The sequence below is a fragment of the Dipodomys merriami genome, unplaced genomic scaffold (genome assembly GCF_024711535.1).
Source record: "Dipodomys merriami isolate MVZ:Mamm:240054 unplaced genomic scaffold, mDipMer1.0.p SCAF_160, whole genome shotgun sequence".
NCBI classification, from domain to species: Eukaryota; Metazoa; Chordata; class Mammalia; order Rodentia; family Heteromyidae; genus Dipodomys; species Dipodomys merriami.
The window spans coordinates 663692-676206 of NW_027202938.1; the positions used below are offsets into that span (position 1 = coordinate 663692).

Genomic DNA, 12515 nt, shown 5'->3' on the forward strand with positions numbered 1-12515 from the left:
CCTATTGTACAATGATCAGTGAGGAATGTTACTGTTTTCTGTATTACTGAAACACTATCATAAATAATTATATATCAGGATAATACATAGAGTAACAATTATTATTTTTGTATTTATTTACCAGCATACTACTAAACTTTCATATATAAAGGTATTTTAAACAGAATTCATGTTGATTTAAACGGAGGTCAATAATTATTCAATAATTGTATAAACTTTAATGTTAAAGTTAATAATGCCCAGGAAATATTTGAGACTCAAGTCATAGAAATCTTTTGGATGAAAAAATATAGATTAACTGGTTTAAAAGGAAGATATTCTGCAAGGCGCTGATGGCTCACACCTGTAATCCCAGCTACTCAGGAGGCTGAGATCTGAGGATCACAGTTCAAAGCCAACCTGGGAAGGAAAGCCCATGAGACTCCTCTCCAATTAACCACCAGAAAACCAGAAGTAGTGCTGTGGCTCAAGTGGTAGAATGCTCACCTTGAGCTTAAGAGTTTAGGGACAGCGCTCAGGCCCATAGTTCAAATCCCACAACCGACACACACACACACACACACACACACACACACACACACACACACACTCTCTCTCTCTCTCTCTCTCGAAAAGCCAGTGTTAATCATCTAAACCATTTTTTAAAAATCATTGTACACTCATAAATTTCATAGAATATACTTAGAAAAATGCTGCTTTGCAGTCACAAGCATTAAAATTCAGATCTTTTACTCTTACAGATAAAAATATAAGATAATGTATAAAGAAGCTCCTACAACTCAGAATAAAAAGTGCTACTGGGTTACAGTTTAACAAGGTGGTTCAGAGTTTATCTAGCCTACTCTGGGTTCAATACCCAGTATTAAGAAGAAGAAATAATGCTACTATACAAAAATTTAAAACACCATCAAAAGCCAAGTGATTTTTTCATCTGCAGAATTACCTTGTTAGGTTGAGTAGCAAATTTGCCACAATGTTGTTCATTGCGTCAAAGGGCTTCTTATGTCTGTTTTTCAAAGCCTCAGCATTTGAAGTAATCAGACTCTTTGGCTTCACAATTGTACCCAGCTTTCCAGAACTCACCATGAGGTCAATTTTGCTAATGATGTCAAATAAAGACTTGAGAGAAAAATATTGGGAAAGAATCTTTTAAGAAGAGTGTACTTAGAGATATTTTCCTAGGAAGGACAGAAGAGAAAGAAAAAAAATTTAAACTTATTTTTTCTTAGATGAAGACTAAAAATTGAACAGAGGTCACAAAAACACATATGCACAACACAAAATTAATTGCATCTAAAACTTATCCCTAAGCCCTAAGGTCATTCCTTACTTGATTGTCAATGGGCAACACACAGTCTGCATGCTCATTCAGTTCCTTCATTGCCAACATGCTATTGTATGGTGAGGTTATGACATCATCCTCGCTTGAAGGATAAATGGAAGTCACAAATCTGTATACTTCTGGGAATTCATCTTTCAGCATCATTAAAAGAAATGTGCCAAGTCCTGATCCTGTTCCTGAGGAATAAAATTTCAAAAACAAAGCAATTAAAAAGGATAAATGATTCAGAATGTAATTGTGAAGAACTTAAAAGTTTATGTTTTATTTGCAGGCATAATTTTCAACTCACTCTTGTGACTTACATTAGTGGAATTTTAGATAGAAAAAGGAGAAAGGCATGGAGAGTCAGGCTGAAAGTCCTGACTTTTCTGGGATGGCTTTCTATATTTCATTCTTTTCCAAATTTAATTCATTAGATGCTGAAAGAACTGACTCAATAGTGAAAAATCCTACTAAGACAGTATGCAGTCGTACTAATTTTCATTTGACTTAAAAAATTTTCATTTGACTTAAAAAACACTATCTTGAACAGCTTTTGTGCACTCTGCATATAATCCTCATGATAAAATGAACCATGTCATTAACTAATGTAAACAGCTAAAATTTAGCAAGTCTATTTTGAATTTATAAAATTTTCAAATATGAAATGTTTCTTAGTTAAATGTAGAAACCAGGGATCTCATTAAAGATAACTTTCTGATTCATAGTTATGTTTATGCAAATTCAGAAATCTATAAGGACTTAATTAGAATCCTGCAAGTGGGTGTGCTACCAACTTAACAGATTGGTGTTTTCTTAAATGAGACAGTATAAAGTATCAATGTGTTACACTGGCTTCTGTGTGGGTATACTCCTGCATGAGTGCATGCTGCATTGTACTATAAAATGTATTCCTTTTTATTTTGCTTAAAAATTTAAAGCCAATGCTCTAATTCATGTAGATAAATATTAAAAGGCTACGAAAGTGAGCTGGGCAAGGCTCAAGTGGTAGAGCTTACCTAGTAATCACCAGGCCCTGCATTTAATCCCTAGAATTGGCAGTGGTAATGATGGGGAGAGGAGCTAAATAATGAAAATGAGGGAGACTATTCAGGTAATTCCTGATGATAAGAGTATGTACTGTTACTAATACTATGAATTATGAATTAATGCAATACCATTGGAAGACATAGTAATAACATCAACCACTATTTAAAACATGCATATTCTTTGATCCCAACTTCCTTTCTAGGAATACTGCCTATGGTATAGTGGCACAAGTGAAATATATATGTATTAGATACTCTCTGACAGCAGTTAGTAATAACTAAACAGGAATTGCAATATATTCAATACATATAATTCAATTCAATGAGATGAGGTGGAAACAATTCAATGAGCTGAGGTGGAAACAATTACAGAATATATAAGACCTCATTTACTTTCTCACATACTTTCACAGACGTAGCAAATATCTGGAAGGATATATGTTATGAATAAACAAGAGGTTGGGTGTTAGTGGCTCATGCCTTTAATCCTAGTTACCCAGGAAACTTAACTTGGAGGACCAGGTTTTAAGCCAGTCTGAGCAGAAATCTCAAAAACTCCACCTCCAGAATAACCAGCGAAGATATACTGGAAGTATGGCTGAAATAGTAGAGCACGAGCCATGAAGAAAGCCAAGTGCGGACGTGAGGCCCTGACTTCAAACTCTACTGGCAAGAACAATAGCAAAAATAAAAAATAAAACAAGCCTGTAACCTGGTCACCTGTAACAAGATAGACTAGATAGGACAATTTTACTTACTTTCCCATTTTTAGTAAATTACAAATAAAGTATATTTTTATGAGTTACTAGAAAATGGAGGGCTTTTTTAAACAATTGTATGTGAAATTGCTTTCTCAAAACTTACTAAAACTTGCAGGTTAATTATACTAGTAAGATGACAATTTGCTTCATTAATTAATAGATTATGTTTTACACAGTAATTATTACTAATTTTAAAATGTTATGACTGAGTAAAAAAGGTATTTCTTAAAACTGATCAAACAACCTGTTGAACAACTTTCTTTCTTTTTTTTTTTTGGTTTAAACTGAGGATTTTTGAACGGCACCTCAAGTCATTTTTGCTTTGTTATTTTCAGATAGAGACTACACTTTTTGCTCAGGCCAGCTCTGGGCTGAATTCTACCTATGCTTACTGCATAGCCAGCAGGCATGCACAACCATGCTTGAGTTAGGGGCCTGTTATCTTTTTGCCTGGGTTGTTCTCAAATCACAATCTCCCAAATTCTGCCTCCCCGGTGATTGGGATTACAGGTGTGAACTACCATGTTTGGCTAAAATATAAAATCTTAAAATTCAGGTTAGAGAAAATAAGTGTGGCAATTCCTTTAAGTCCTGTGATACCTATCTGAAAATTAGCAAATTTTATTCCTTTTATCTCACAGAACGAGAGAGAATATACTTCAGTTCTGAGTTAACAGCTTCTCTGGGGAAAGAAAATAGTACTTTTCATACATTTATACTCATATCAATTAATTACCATGTAAGAAATGACTTAAAAGAGGAATTTCTTTTACTCTTTTCTAATCTTTGGAGATAGAAAGGCTGGAAGATGGTTAAAGAAAGGTATTGAGACTCTTGGTAAGCATCTTAAGAACAGGCCAATGTGCATCTGTAGGGACAGAATAAGCAAGTTCTGAGGAGACAGTAAGCATTCTGCAAAAGCTTGCAAGAAAATAAAGCAATAAGAAACAAAATTTTCAATATAGTTCTCTTGACACTTAAATAAAAAGTTATCACATACAGACTATAAGGAGGTCTGAAAACATAGGTATGAAGAATGAATTCCCACTTGCATTTTTAACACTGCCATTGGAAAATGAGTCAATGAGCTTACCTCCTCCCATGGAGTGTATTATAAAGAAACATTGCAAGCAATCACAGTGCTCGGCTGACTTTCTGAGTTTTTCTAGAATCTGTTCTTGGTAAAGACTACCAAACACTTTGTGACCAACAGCCCTGAAAAAAGAATATAGATTAAAAAATAATACTTTTTACTTATTGAGTTATTTATGCCATTAATAATTATAGAAAAAAGTTCAACAAGTACTGTTTGTACTTGTGCCAAGTAAAATCTACACTTGTTTCATGTCATTCAATCAGATATCCTACAAGTACTAGATAACCTTCAACTGTGTTGATACAAAATTCATTAGTAATGGGTTTTAACTATTTTTTCAGTAAACTCTGAAATGCAGTGAAAGGGTAAGGTCATTTATCAAGACAAAGAAATAAAACAATGTAGTCTTATTTCAAATAGGAAAGTATGGTACCATCTTACTAGATGAAATGGCAAATATTACACAACTGATATTCATGAGATTCTGTGCAAGTTTTTTGGACTGCTCAAATTTGCAAGTATTACAAAATGAAGCTGCAAAAACTGTTTTGCAGTTAATTCTTAAATGATCCCTGTGGGTGATTATTAATGAGAAGAGACTATGGAAGAGCCAAAATGGCCTTAGGCTTAGCTTGAGAGACAGGATACTGGTTTCATTTCAGCCCTGTCAATTCTATTTGAATTTGAATTCTAGTTGAGAGCTAAACAATATGAAAAATCAGTTCAAGTAGTGACAATACTATTTACTGTTCTATAAGAATCAATTTACAAATAACTTAGAAAATAAAAATTTCACGATCCATCTTTTTCTTAAACACATTACAAGGAACTAGGAGTGAGAATAAACAGTTACTTCCAAAGCTCTGTGAAATGCCATCACTTATTAAGAAAAACAGGCAGTTCAGCTGTGGCACATCTTGCTTTTGTGTTAGAAGGACCTATCAGAATAAGAAAAGAGCTTCAATTTTTTTCAATGACATTCAATAGTTATGTTCAGGAAATTCTCACCAATTATTTCCTGAGCCAGAAATATCAGTAATAAGCTGCTTGCTATCAAATACATCTCTCAACGGTCCCTGGAGAATTTCATTCACGACCCCTTCTTCCATGTCAATCAAGACAGCCTGAAAAGAGAAACAAAATTGATGCATGTATTTTAAAATTGCTTACTTTGTAAATGAAAACTATTTATTGTTTCCTTTTTTTTTCTTTTATTGATATAGGATCTTGCAAATAGCCTAAACTGACCTCAAATTCAATCTTCTTGGCACAGCTTCCTGAGCATTAGATTACAGGCATATGCTATCTTGAAAGAATTTATGAACTGTAAAGTGTACTGTTCTTTTTATACTTTAATTCATCAAAATATTTATATAGATTCTATTCTATTCCAATCAAAAGGTGAAATCCAATTGAAAAATGGGTTCTAAACTCTTGCATCCTACTGTGTGTGTGTGTGGGTGTGTGTGTGTGTGTGTGTGTGTGTGTGTGTGTATGTGTATGTATGTATGAGTGTACATAACTATACATGTGGGGGAATAAGAACTCAATAATCCCCTTAACTGAATCTCTAACAAGGTCTTAGAAATCTAGAAGACAAGATAAGCTTCTCAATAAATGTAGACTGGGGCTGGGAAGGTGGCTCAGTGGTAGTGCGCTTGACTTGCATGCATGAGGCCCTGGGTTTGATTCCTCAGCACCACATAAGCAAAAAGAAAAAAAGCCGGAAGTGGTGCTGTGGCTCAAGTGGTAGAGTGCTAGCCTTGAGCTGAAGAGCTGAGAGACAGCGCCCAGGCCCAGAGTTCAGGCCCCATGACCGGACCCCCCCCAAAAATAAAATAAAATAAATGTAGACTATACTAACGCATTTGCTTACTACAAACATCATGCTGTTTTCTTCATGAATATAGCCAAAAATTGTCCATTTAAAAGTCAACTTACTATTATATGCAAAATCAAGGCACTAGTTAGGTGACAAGGATGACAATAGGTTCCTTTGTTCCAAGTAACTCATAACCTAATTCATTACCACAACTTCTTTGACACGGGAGGTAATTTGTATTACCAAGAAGAAAGTGAGAACATAAAATTAACTATAGAGACTGTGTTATACAGTAAGATTACATAATATACTAAACTAAAATGGTTGGGGACTGGTGGCTCACACCTGTAACCACAGGTACTCAGGAGGCTGAGATCTAAGGATTGTGATTCAAAGTCAGCTTGGGGAGAAAAGACCCTGAGGTTCTTATCTCCATTAACCAGCAAAAAGCTGGAAGTAGAACTGTGTCTCAAGTGGTAGAGTGCTAGCCTTGAATAAAAAAGCTCAGGGACAATACCCAGGCCTTGGGTTCAAGCCCTTTTCATCAGTACAAAAACAAAAAGCTGAAAAAATAAAAAATAAAAAAGAAGAAAGAACCTCAGCCTATATTGTAAATTATCTGTGAATTAAGACTGAATGTGCCTGTTTTATGGGCTTTAGTTCTGACCACAAAACATGAAGCAATTACTGTAAGCTAATGTTCTAAATATCGTATATGCGTGGAACCATTTATAGGTGTTATTCTTCTCATATTATAGGTGAGGAACCTGAAGCCTCAAAAGTGAACTGACCAGCTGTGATAACACAGCTGGCAAATGGGAACTCAAATCCAAATAGCCTGGTAGCAGACTCTTAATCATTAAACTCTATGTCTGACTGCTCAGTTGAAAGGAAAACAAAATTTGATATTTCAGAATATTGTGTAAAAGTTACAATTTATACACATATAAATGCTGTTGAATTAATTTGTATAATTAGCTATGCTACTTTACTTTATAATTACAGAAGTCACAAAAATGTATGTTTAACAAATTGTGTCTCTTACATACTGCTACTTTATATAAACATATACATGTATATTATATACATGTATATATAATATATATACATGTATATAATATACATATACATGTATATTATATGCTATATATGTAAACATTTACATACATTTTATGTTTACATACATATGCCTATATAGTTATAAACTGGCAACTTTAGTGATTGCACAGAATATTTCTAAGAGCATATACTATTTACCTAAAAGCTGTCTTTAACATATAACCATAAGAAGGACTTAACTAGATGGATTACTACAGGTTGTGTAAGATTATAAATGAGGCTGGGCGCTGGTGTCTCATGCCTATAACTCTAGCTACTCAGGAGACAGATCTGAGGATTGTGGTTCAAAGCCAGTCCAGGCAGGAAAGTTTGTGAGAATCTTATTTCCAATGAACTACCAGAAAACAGAAAGTGGTGCTGTGGCTCAAAGTGGTAGAGTGCTAGCCTTGAGCAAAAGAGCTCATATACTATGGAATTTTATGCCTCCATCAGAAAGAATGGCATTGCCCCATTTGTTAGGAAATGGAAAGACTTGGAAAAAATTATATTAAGTGAAGTAAGCCAGGCCTAAAGAAACATAGGTCCCATGGTTTCCCTTATTTGCAATAACTAGTAAATGTCTGAGACAAGCAGAAAAGGTCAGATGTTAAGTGAAATGAACCCCAAGATAAGGACACAAGTGGTTTTTTCTTTCTTGCTATTGTTTCTAACATATTTATAAGGTACCACGTGATGTTTTGTTGCTTTGTATGTCCTTCCCCTCTGGTATAACCTCTGTTTTCACTGTATTTGATGTTGGTATAATTTGGGGAGGGGAAGGAAAAAACAAATTGTTTAAATAGGGATATAGGTTGACCCATTGCAACAATGAGATGTACAAAATGCTATGTCGAAAAACAAACTTTACAACTTTGGTGGGGTCGGGGAGGAAGATGGGAGGGCAGGGATGGCAAGGGGAAACAAAGGAGGAGGCAACAATGCTTGATAAGAAATGTACTCATTACCTTGCTCATGTAATTGTAACCCCTCTGTACAGTATTTTCACAATAAAAAACTTATTAAAGAAAGAGCTCAGGGACAGGGCCCGAGTTCAAGCTCCATGACTGGCCCAAAATAAATAAGTAAATAAATAAAATAATAAATAAATTATATATATTTACATATATAAAAAAGAAAAAAATAGAGATGTTGTATGGAAAACAAAAAGTACATGTTACCCCCTGACTATCTTACAAGAGTTTACCCCTCCTCTTTTGACAGAATCATTTAGTCCATTTTAAAACCTTAACATAGCATACAATCTTTCCAATTCTTCCTTAATCACATCAAGTTCTTGGTTTATTTTTCCTTTCCAAGTTAATTATATTTTGAGAGTGTATTCTGCCTTTCTCATTTAGGTATCTGAGGTCTGGAGTCACAACTGTTCTTTGTATTTTCTTCTAGACCCACAAGGTAACAGCTTCTGGCTTTTTCATAATCATAATATAGGATCTGCATAATTCTGAGTATTGGCTTGTTGAGAAAACCAAGCAGCAACTAATCTTGTGAAGCCCAGACTCTTCAGTGATCATAGCCCATAAAATACTAAGAACTCCTAAGGAGAAAAACCCACACTGATATATTATTTCCTAAAACTAATTCCTTCACCTCCCATCCAGATATGGTGGTGAAAAAAGGCTCAAATCAGAAGTAGTGTACGAAATGATGTTCTCTTTTTCTCTAAATATTGAAGTGGGATGCTAGCTTTTTCCAATGTAAGAATCCAAACATATATATCTTACGCGTGCTTTTAAAGAACGTATTTTTCCCCTGGATATACTGCCACCATCACCAACTACTCTGAAAGATAAAAAATAAGAAAAGGTCATTAAGATCTACTATAAATCTTTAATATTCAGTGTGTATACATGTTAACTTACATTTACATATTAAAGATGGTTACAGGTTAGATGTGATAGGTCATTCTTAACTTCTTCCTTGTCTCTGTCTTAAAAAGCTGATTTGTTGTTAGGCTGACCGTGCAGTCTGACTTTAGCCAATGAGATAAGGGGAGAAAGGCTTTTCTGATAAAAAGGACCAGATGCAAAATTGGTGTTAACCTTTTTCTTTTTCCCCGGCCTTAAAAATGATATGGGTATGATTCCTGGAGACTGTCATGAAGTAATAAATGAGACAAAGTCAATGTACTAAGGATAGGTAAATTACATATAGTACATGTAGATATCTGAAAAACTTTGCTAATATCTAACCATCTGATTCCCAGATTTCTGAGTAAACAGACACCATTATTACTTAAATTACCTTTAATGAGGTTATAAACATACATCAATGGATATACCAGTTAAATACCATTGAGTGTCTGGGGCTGTTCTTACCTTGAAATCTTATCCTGAATTTTATCTTCAAAATATATTAACTACTGAAACTGATGCCAAACACAAGCATGGGTTCTCAAAGATATCTCAAAAGGTAAGCTAACATTAGTTGGGAAGCTTAGCTAAATCAGATGCTCTAGGCCATGGGTCAATAAACCTCAGTCTTCAGGCCAAATACAACTAGCTGCTGTTATGCTGGTTTATTCAAATATAGCCATGCTCATTCATTTATGTACTATCCATGATGGTATACAGGCTACAAAAGCAGGTTAGTAGATATAACTTGGGACCTTTATAGTTGTAAAACTTAATATATTTACTATCTGGTCCTTAGCGGGAGATGTTAATCCCTGCTATAGATAAATTTCCTTTATGCTATATATTAAATGACACACATTTCTAACGTCTTTTATTCTGATTCCAGTCACTAAGCAACCTTTTGATTATCTTTGGAAATTTTCCTACCAAAAAAAATGTACTTATGATGTATGGCTATGTGGTCTGAATTATAGTTCCTACAGTACTACACTGCCTTTCTAGTTTTCAATCTCCCCTATCTTTGAATCTGACCAGTCGGAATCTTAAGAGAAACTGACACATTCTTTTGTCAATTGTGCTGGTCCTGGGGCTTGAACTCAGGGCCTGGATGCTGTCATCCCTGAGCTTTTGAGCTCAAGGCAACTGCTCTACCACTGTGAGCCACAGCTCCACTTCTAGCTTTTCAATTGGAGATGTCTCAAATTTTCTTGCCTGGCCAGCTTTGTATCACAATTCTCAGATCTCAGCTTTTGAAGTAGCTAGGATTACAGATCTGAGCCACCAGTGCCTGGCTGAAATTAACTCATTCTTTTTTTTTTTTTTTTTTTTTGCTGGTTGTGGGGCCTGAACTCTGGGCCTGGGCACTGTCCCTCAGCTCTTCAGCTCAAGGCTAGAGCTCTACCACTTGAGCCACAGGGCGACTTCCAGCTTTTTCTGCTTATGTGGTGCTGAGGAATCGAATCCAGGGCCTCATGCATGCAAGGGCAAGCACTCTACCACTGAGCTACCTTCCCAGACCCTTAATTCATTCTTAAAGGGAAAAAAGCAGGTTTATGAGTTTGCAAGCCTGAGCATTAGGGTCTGGAATTCATCAACAAGTGAAAATGAATCAGAGGATAACAGTTCAAACACCCAGCCAAGTAATTCTACCTAGAACTTCTACCAAATTAGATTTGTCCCTATACTTTTCAGTACAATTTTTAAGTGCAAGATTATATAATTAATTTTTACAAAATATTTTGAAATGTATACCATTTTACATTAAGAGTCATGGGAATACCCTGAATGTCAATTTACTCTTTGAGGTAAAAGACTTATGATACATATATACTGAAACAGTAAAGCTGTGGCTAAACTGGTAGAATGCCAGCCTTGAGAAATAGTGCCTAGGATAGTGGCTAGGCTATAGATAGTGCCTAGGCCTTCAGTTCATGCCTTAGTATGGACACAGGCATACAAAGTAATCTTTATTGTAAGTAGTTACTGTTTTCTCCTTTTGAGCACATTCTATACTCACAGCAAGTAGTGTGATCAGAGAAATGTCTTAAAAGCTAGCCATTACTAGATGCAATCACATGATATCTCAAAGAAAGTTCAGCTTTCCTTTAGTAAAACTTTATCCAGATAAAAGAAGGTCACACTTCTTTTAATAAAATCTGGGGGAAAAAAACCCAAAACTTGTTCTGCTACAAAATATAATGCAAAATATTTTTAATGAGAACAACAAAAAGGCTAGACATCTTCATAGCTACCAACTGTTACATTCCTTTGAAGAATTCTCTCCAATCTGAGGACAAGAGAAAGGATGATTGTATTCTCTGATAGGCTTTAATCTCATCTTACCTGGTATCTACATTCCTAAAGAAGCTGCTTATGGCCTCATCATAAATGCCTTTCTAAAAAGAAGGAAAAATATTTATATCATGTAAATTTTATTTTCCAAAGTTTTCTTTTTTTCAGTTTTAACAATTCCACAATACTGAAATAGCTAATGTGTCTATAACGAAAAGCAAGTTATCAGAACATTGCTTGGAATGAGTCTTGAAATTTCTCTTCAGAAGAGAGTAAACACCGTAAGCCTTAAAGTTCAGGAGGGTGATGAAAATTTCCTCAAGGATTGTAAAACAAGTGTAATTAGTTTACTCTGGATTCTAGTGACCTTTTTTTTTTTAAATGACTATAAGGAACACAAGATCATACTCGCCAGGTACTTTATAAAGAGTATTCTCACACACTCCTCCTTTGTGGTTTTCACAAGAACACTATTGAGAAGTACTGAGAATTAGTAAAATTGTTAAGACTCAGGTCTCTAGTCAATGTTCTTTCAGTCCAATGTGTGTTTGGGCAACATACGTTAAAAATCAGTTAAGTTTTTCTTTTCTTTCCTCTTTTGGTGTCAGTCCCAGGACTTGAACTCAGGGGCTGAAGGTTGTTCCTGGGCTTTTTTTTTTTGGTCAAGACAAACGCTCTACCACTTGAGCCACAGTTCCATTTCTGGCTGTTTTGATAGTCAACTGGAGATCAGAGTCTCATGGACTTCTCTGCCCGAGCTGGCTTCGAACCATGATCCCAAGATCTCAGCCTCTCGAGGGCTAGAATCACGGGCGTGGATCACCGGTGCCCACTGGCTCTGACGTTTTCTACTGAGAAGATCCCACACAGTGTATAGCGGCCAGACGAAGGCCCAGGTGGAGGCTCGGGCTCGCCGGGCCACCATTGGGCGGCCTACCTGGTTGACCGAGGCGTGCTCCCTCAGCGCCAGGTCCCAGAAGCAGCAGCCGATCTGGTTTCCGCACTGGCCGACTGCGACCAGGGAAGAGAGAGCGAGAACCTGACATTAGATAGGAAATAGAGAGCAAAGGTGCGCCGCGATCGCGTCCCCGCGCCCCAGGGACGAAGCTCACCTTGGACCACTACCGACTGGGTCATCCCGCCAGACTGCTAGTACCGGGCAGCACAAAGGGGGCGGCCGTAAGTCACGCTACTGCCGCAAG

General features: G+C 36.1%; 1 protein-coding gene across 2 annotated transcripts in view; it reads right to left on the reverse strand.

Moving 5' to 3' along the window:
- Tube1 (tubulin epsilon 1) overlaps positions 1–12484 on the reverse strand; it is an 18245-nt gene extending 5761 nt beyond the window's left edge. For both annotated transcript variants that reach the window (XM_070024765.1, XM_070024764.1), the window contains exons 1-8: positions 12426–12484; positions 12251–12324; positions 11365–11417; positions 8890–8947; positions 5236–5351; positions 4225–4346; positions 1331–1518; positions 944–1119 (exon numbers count right to left, since the gene is read on the reverse strand). In XM_070024765.1, coding sequence (XP_069880866.1) covers positions 944–1119; positions 1331–1518; positions 4225–4346; positions 5236–5351; positions 8890–8947; positions 11365–11417; positions 12251–12324; positions 12426–12450 — 812 coding nt within the window. In that variant the 5' untranslated portion in view covers positions 12451–12484. The remainder of the gene's footprint in view (positions 1–943; positions 1120–1330; positions 1519–4224; positions 4347–5235; positions 5352–8889; positions 8948–11364; positions 11418–12250; positions 12325–12425) is intronic.
- Between the last annotated feature and the right edge of the window lie 31 nt (positions 12485–12515).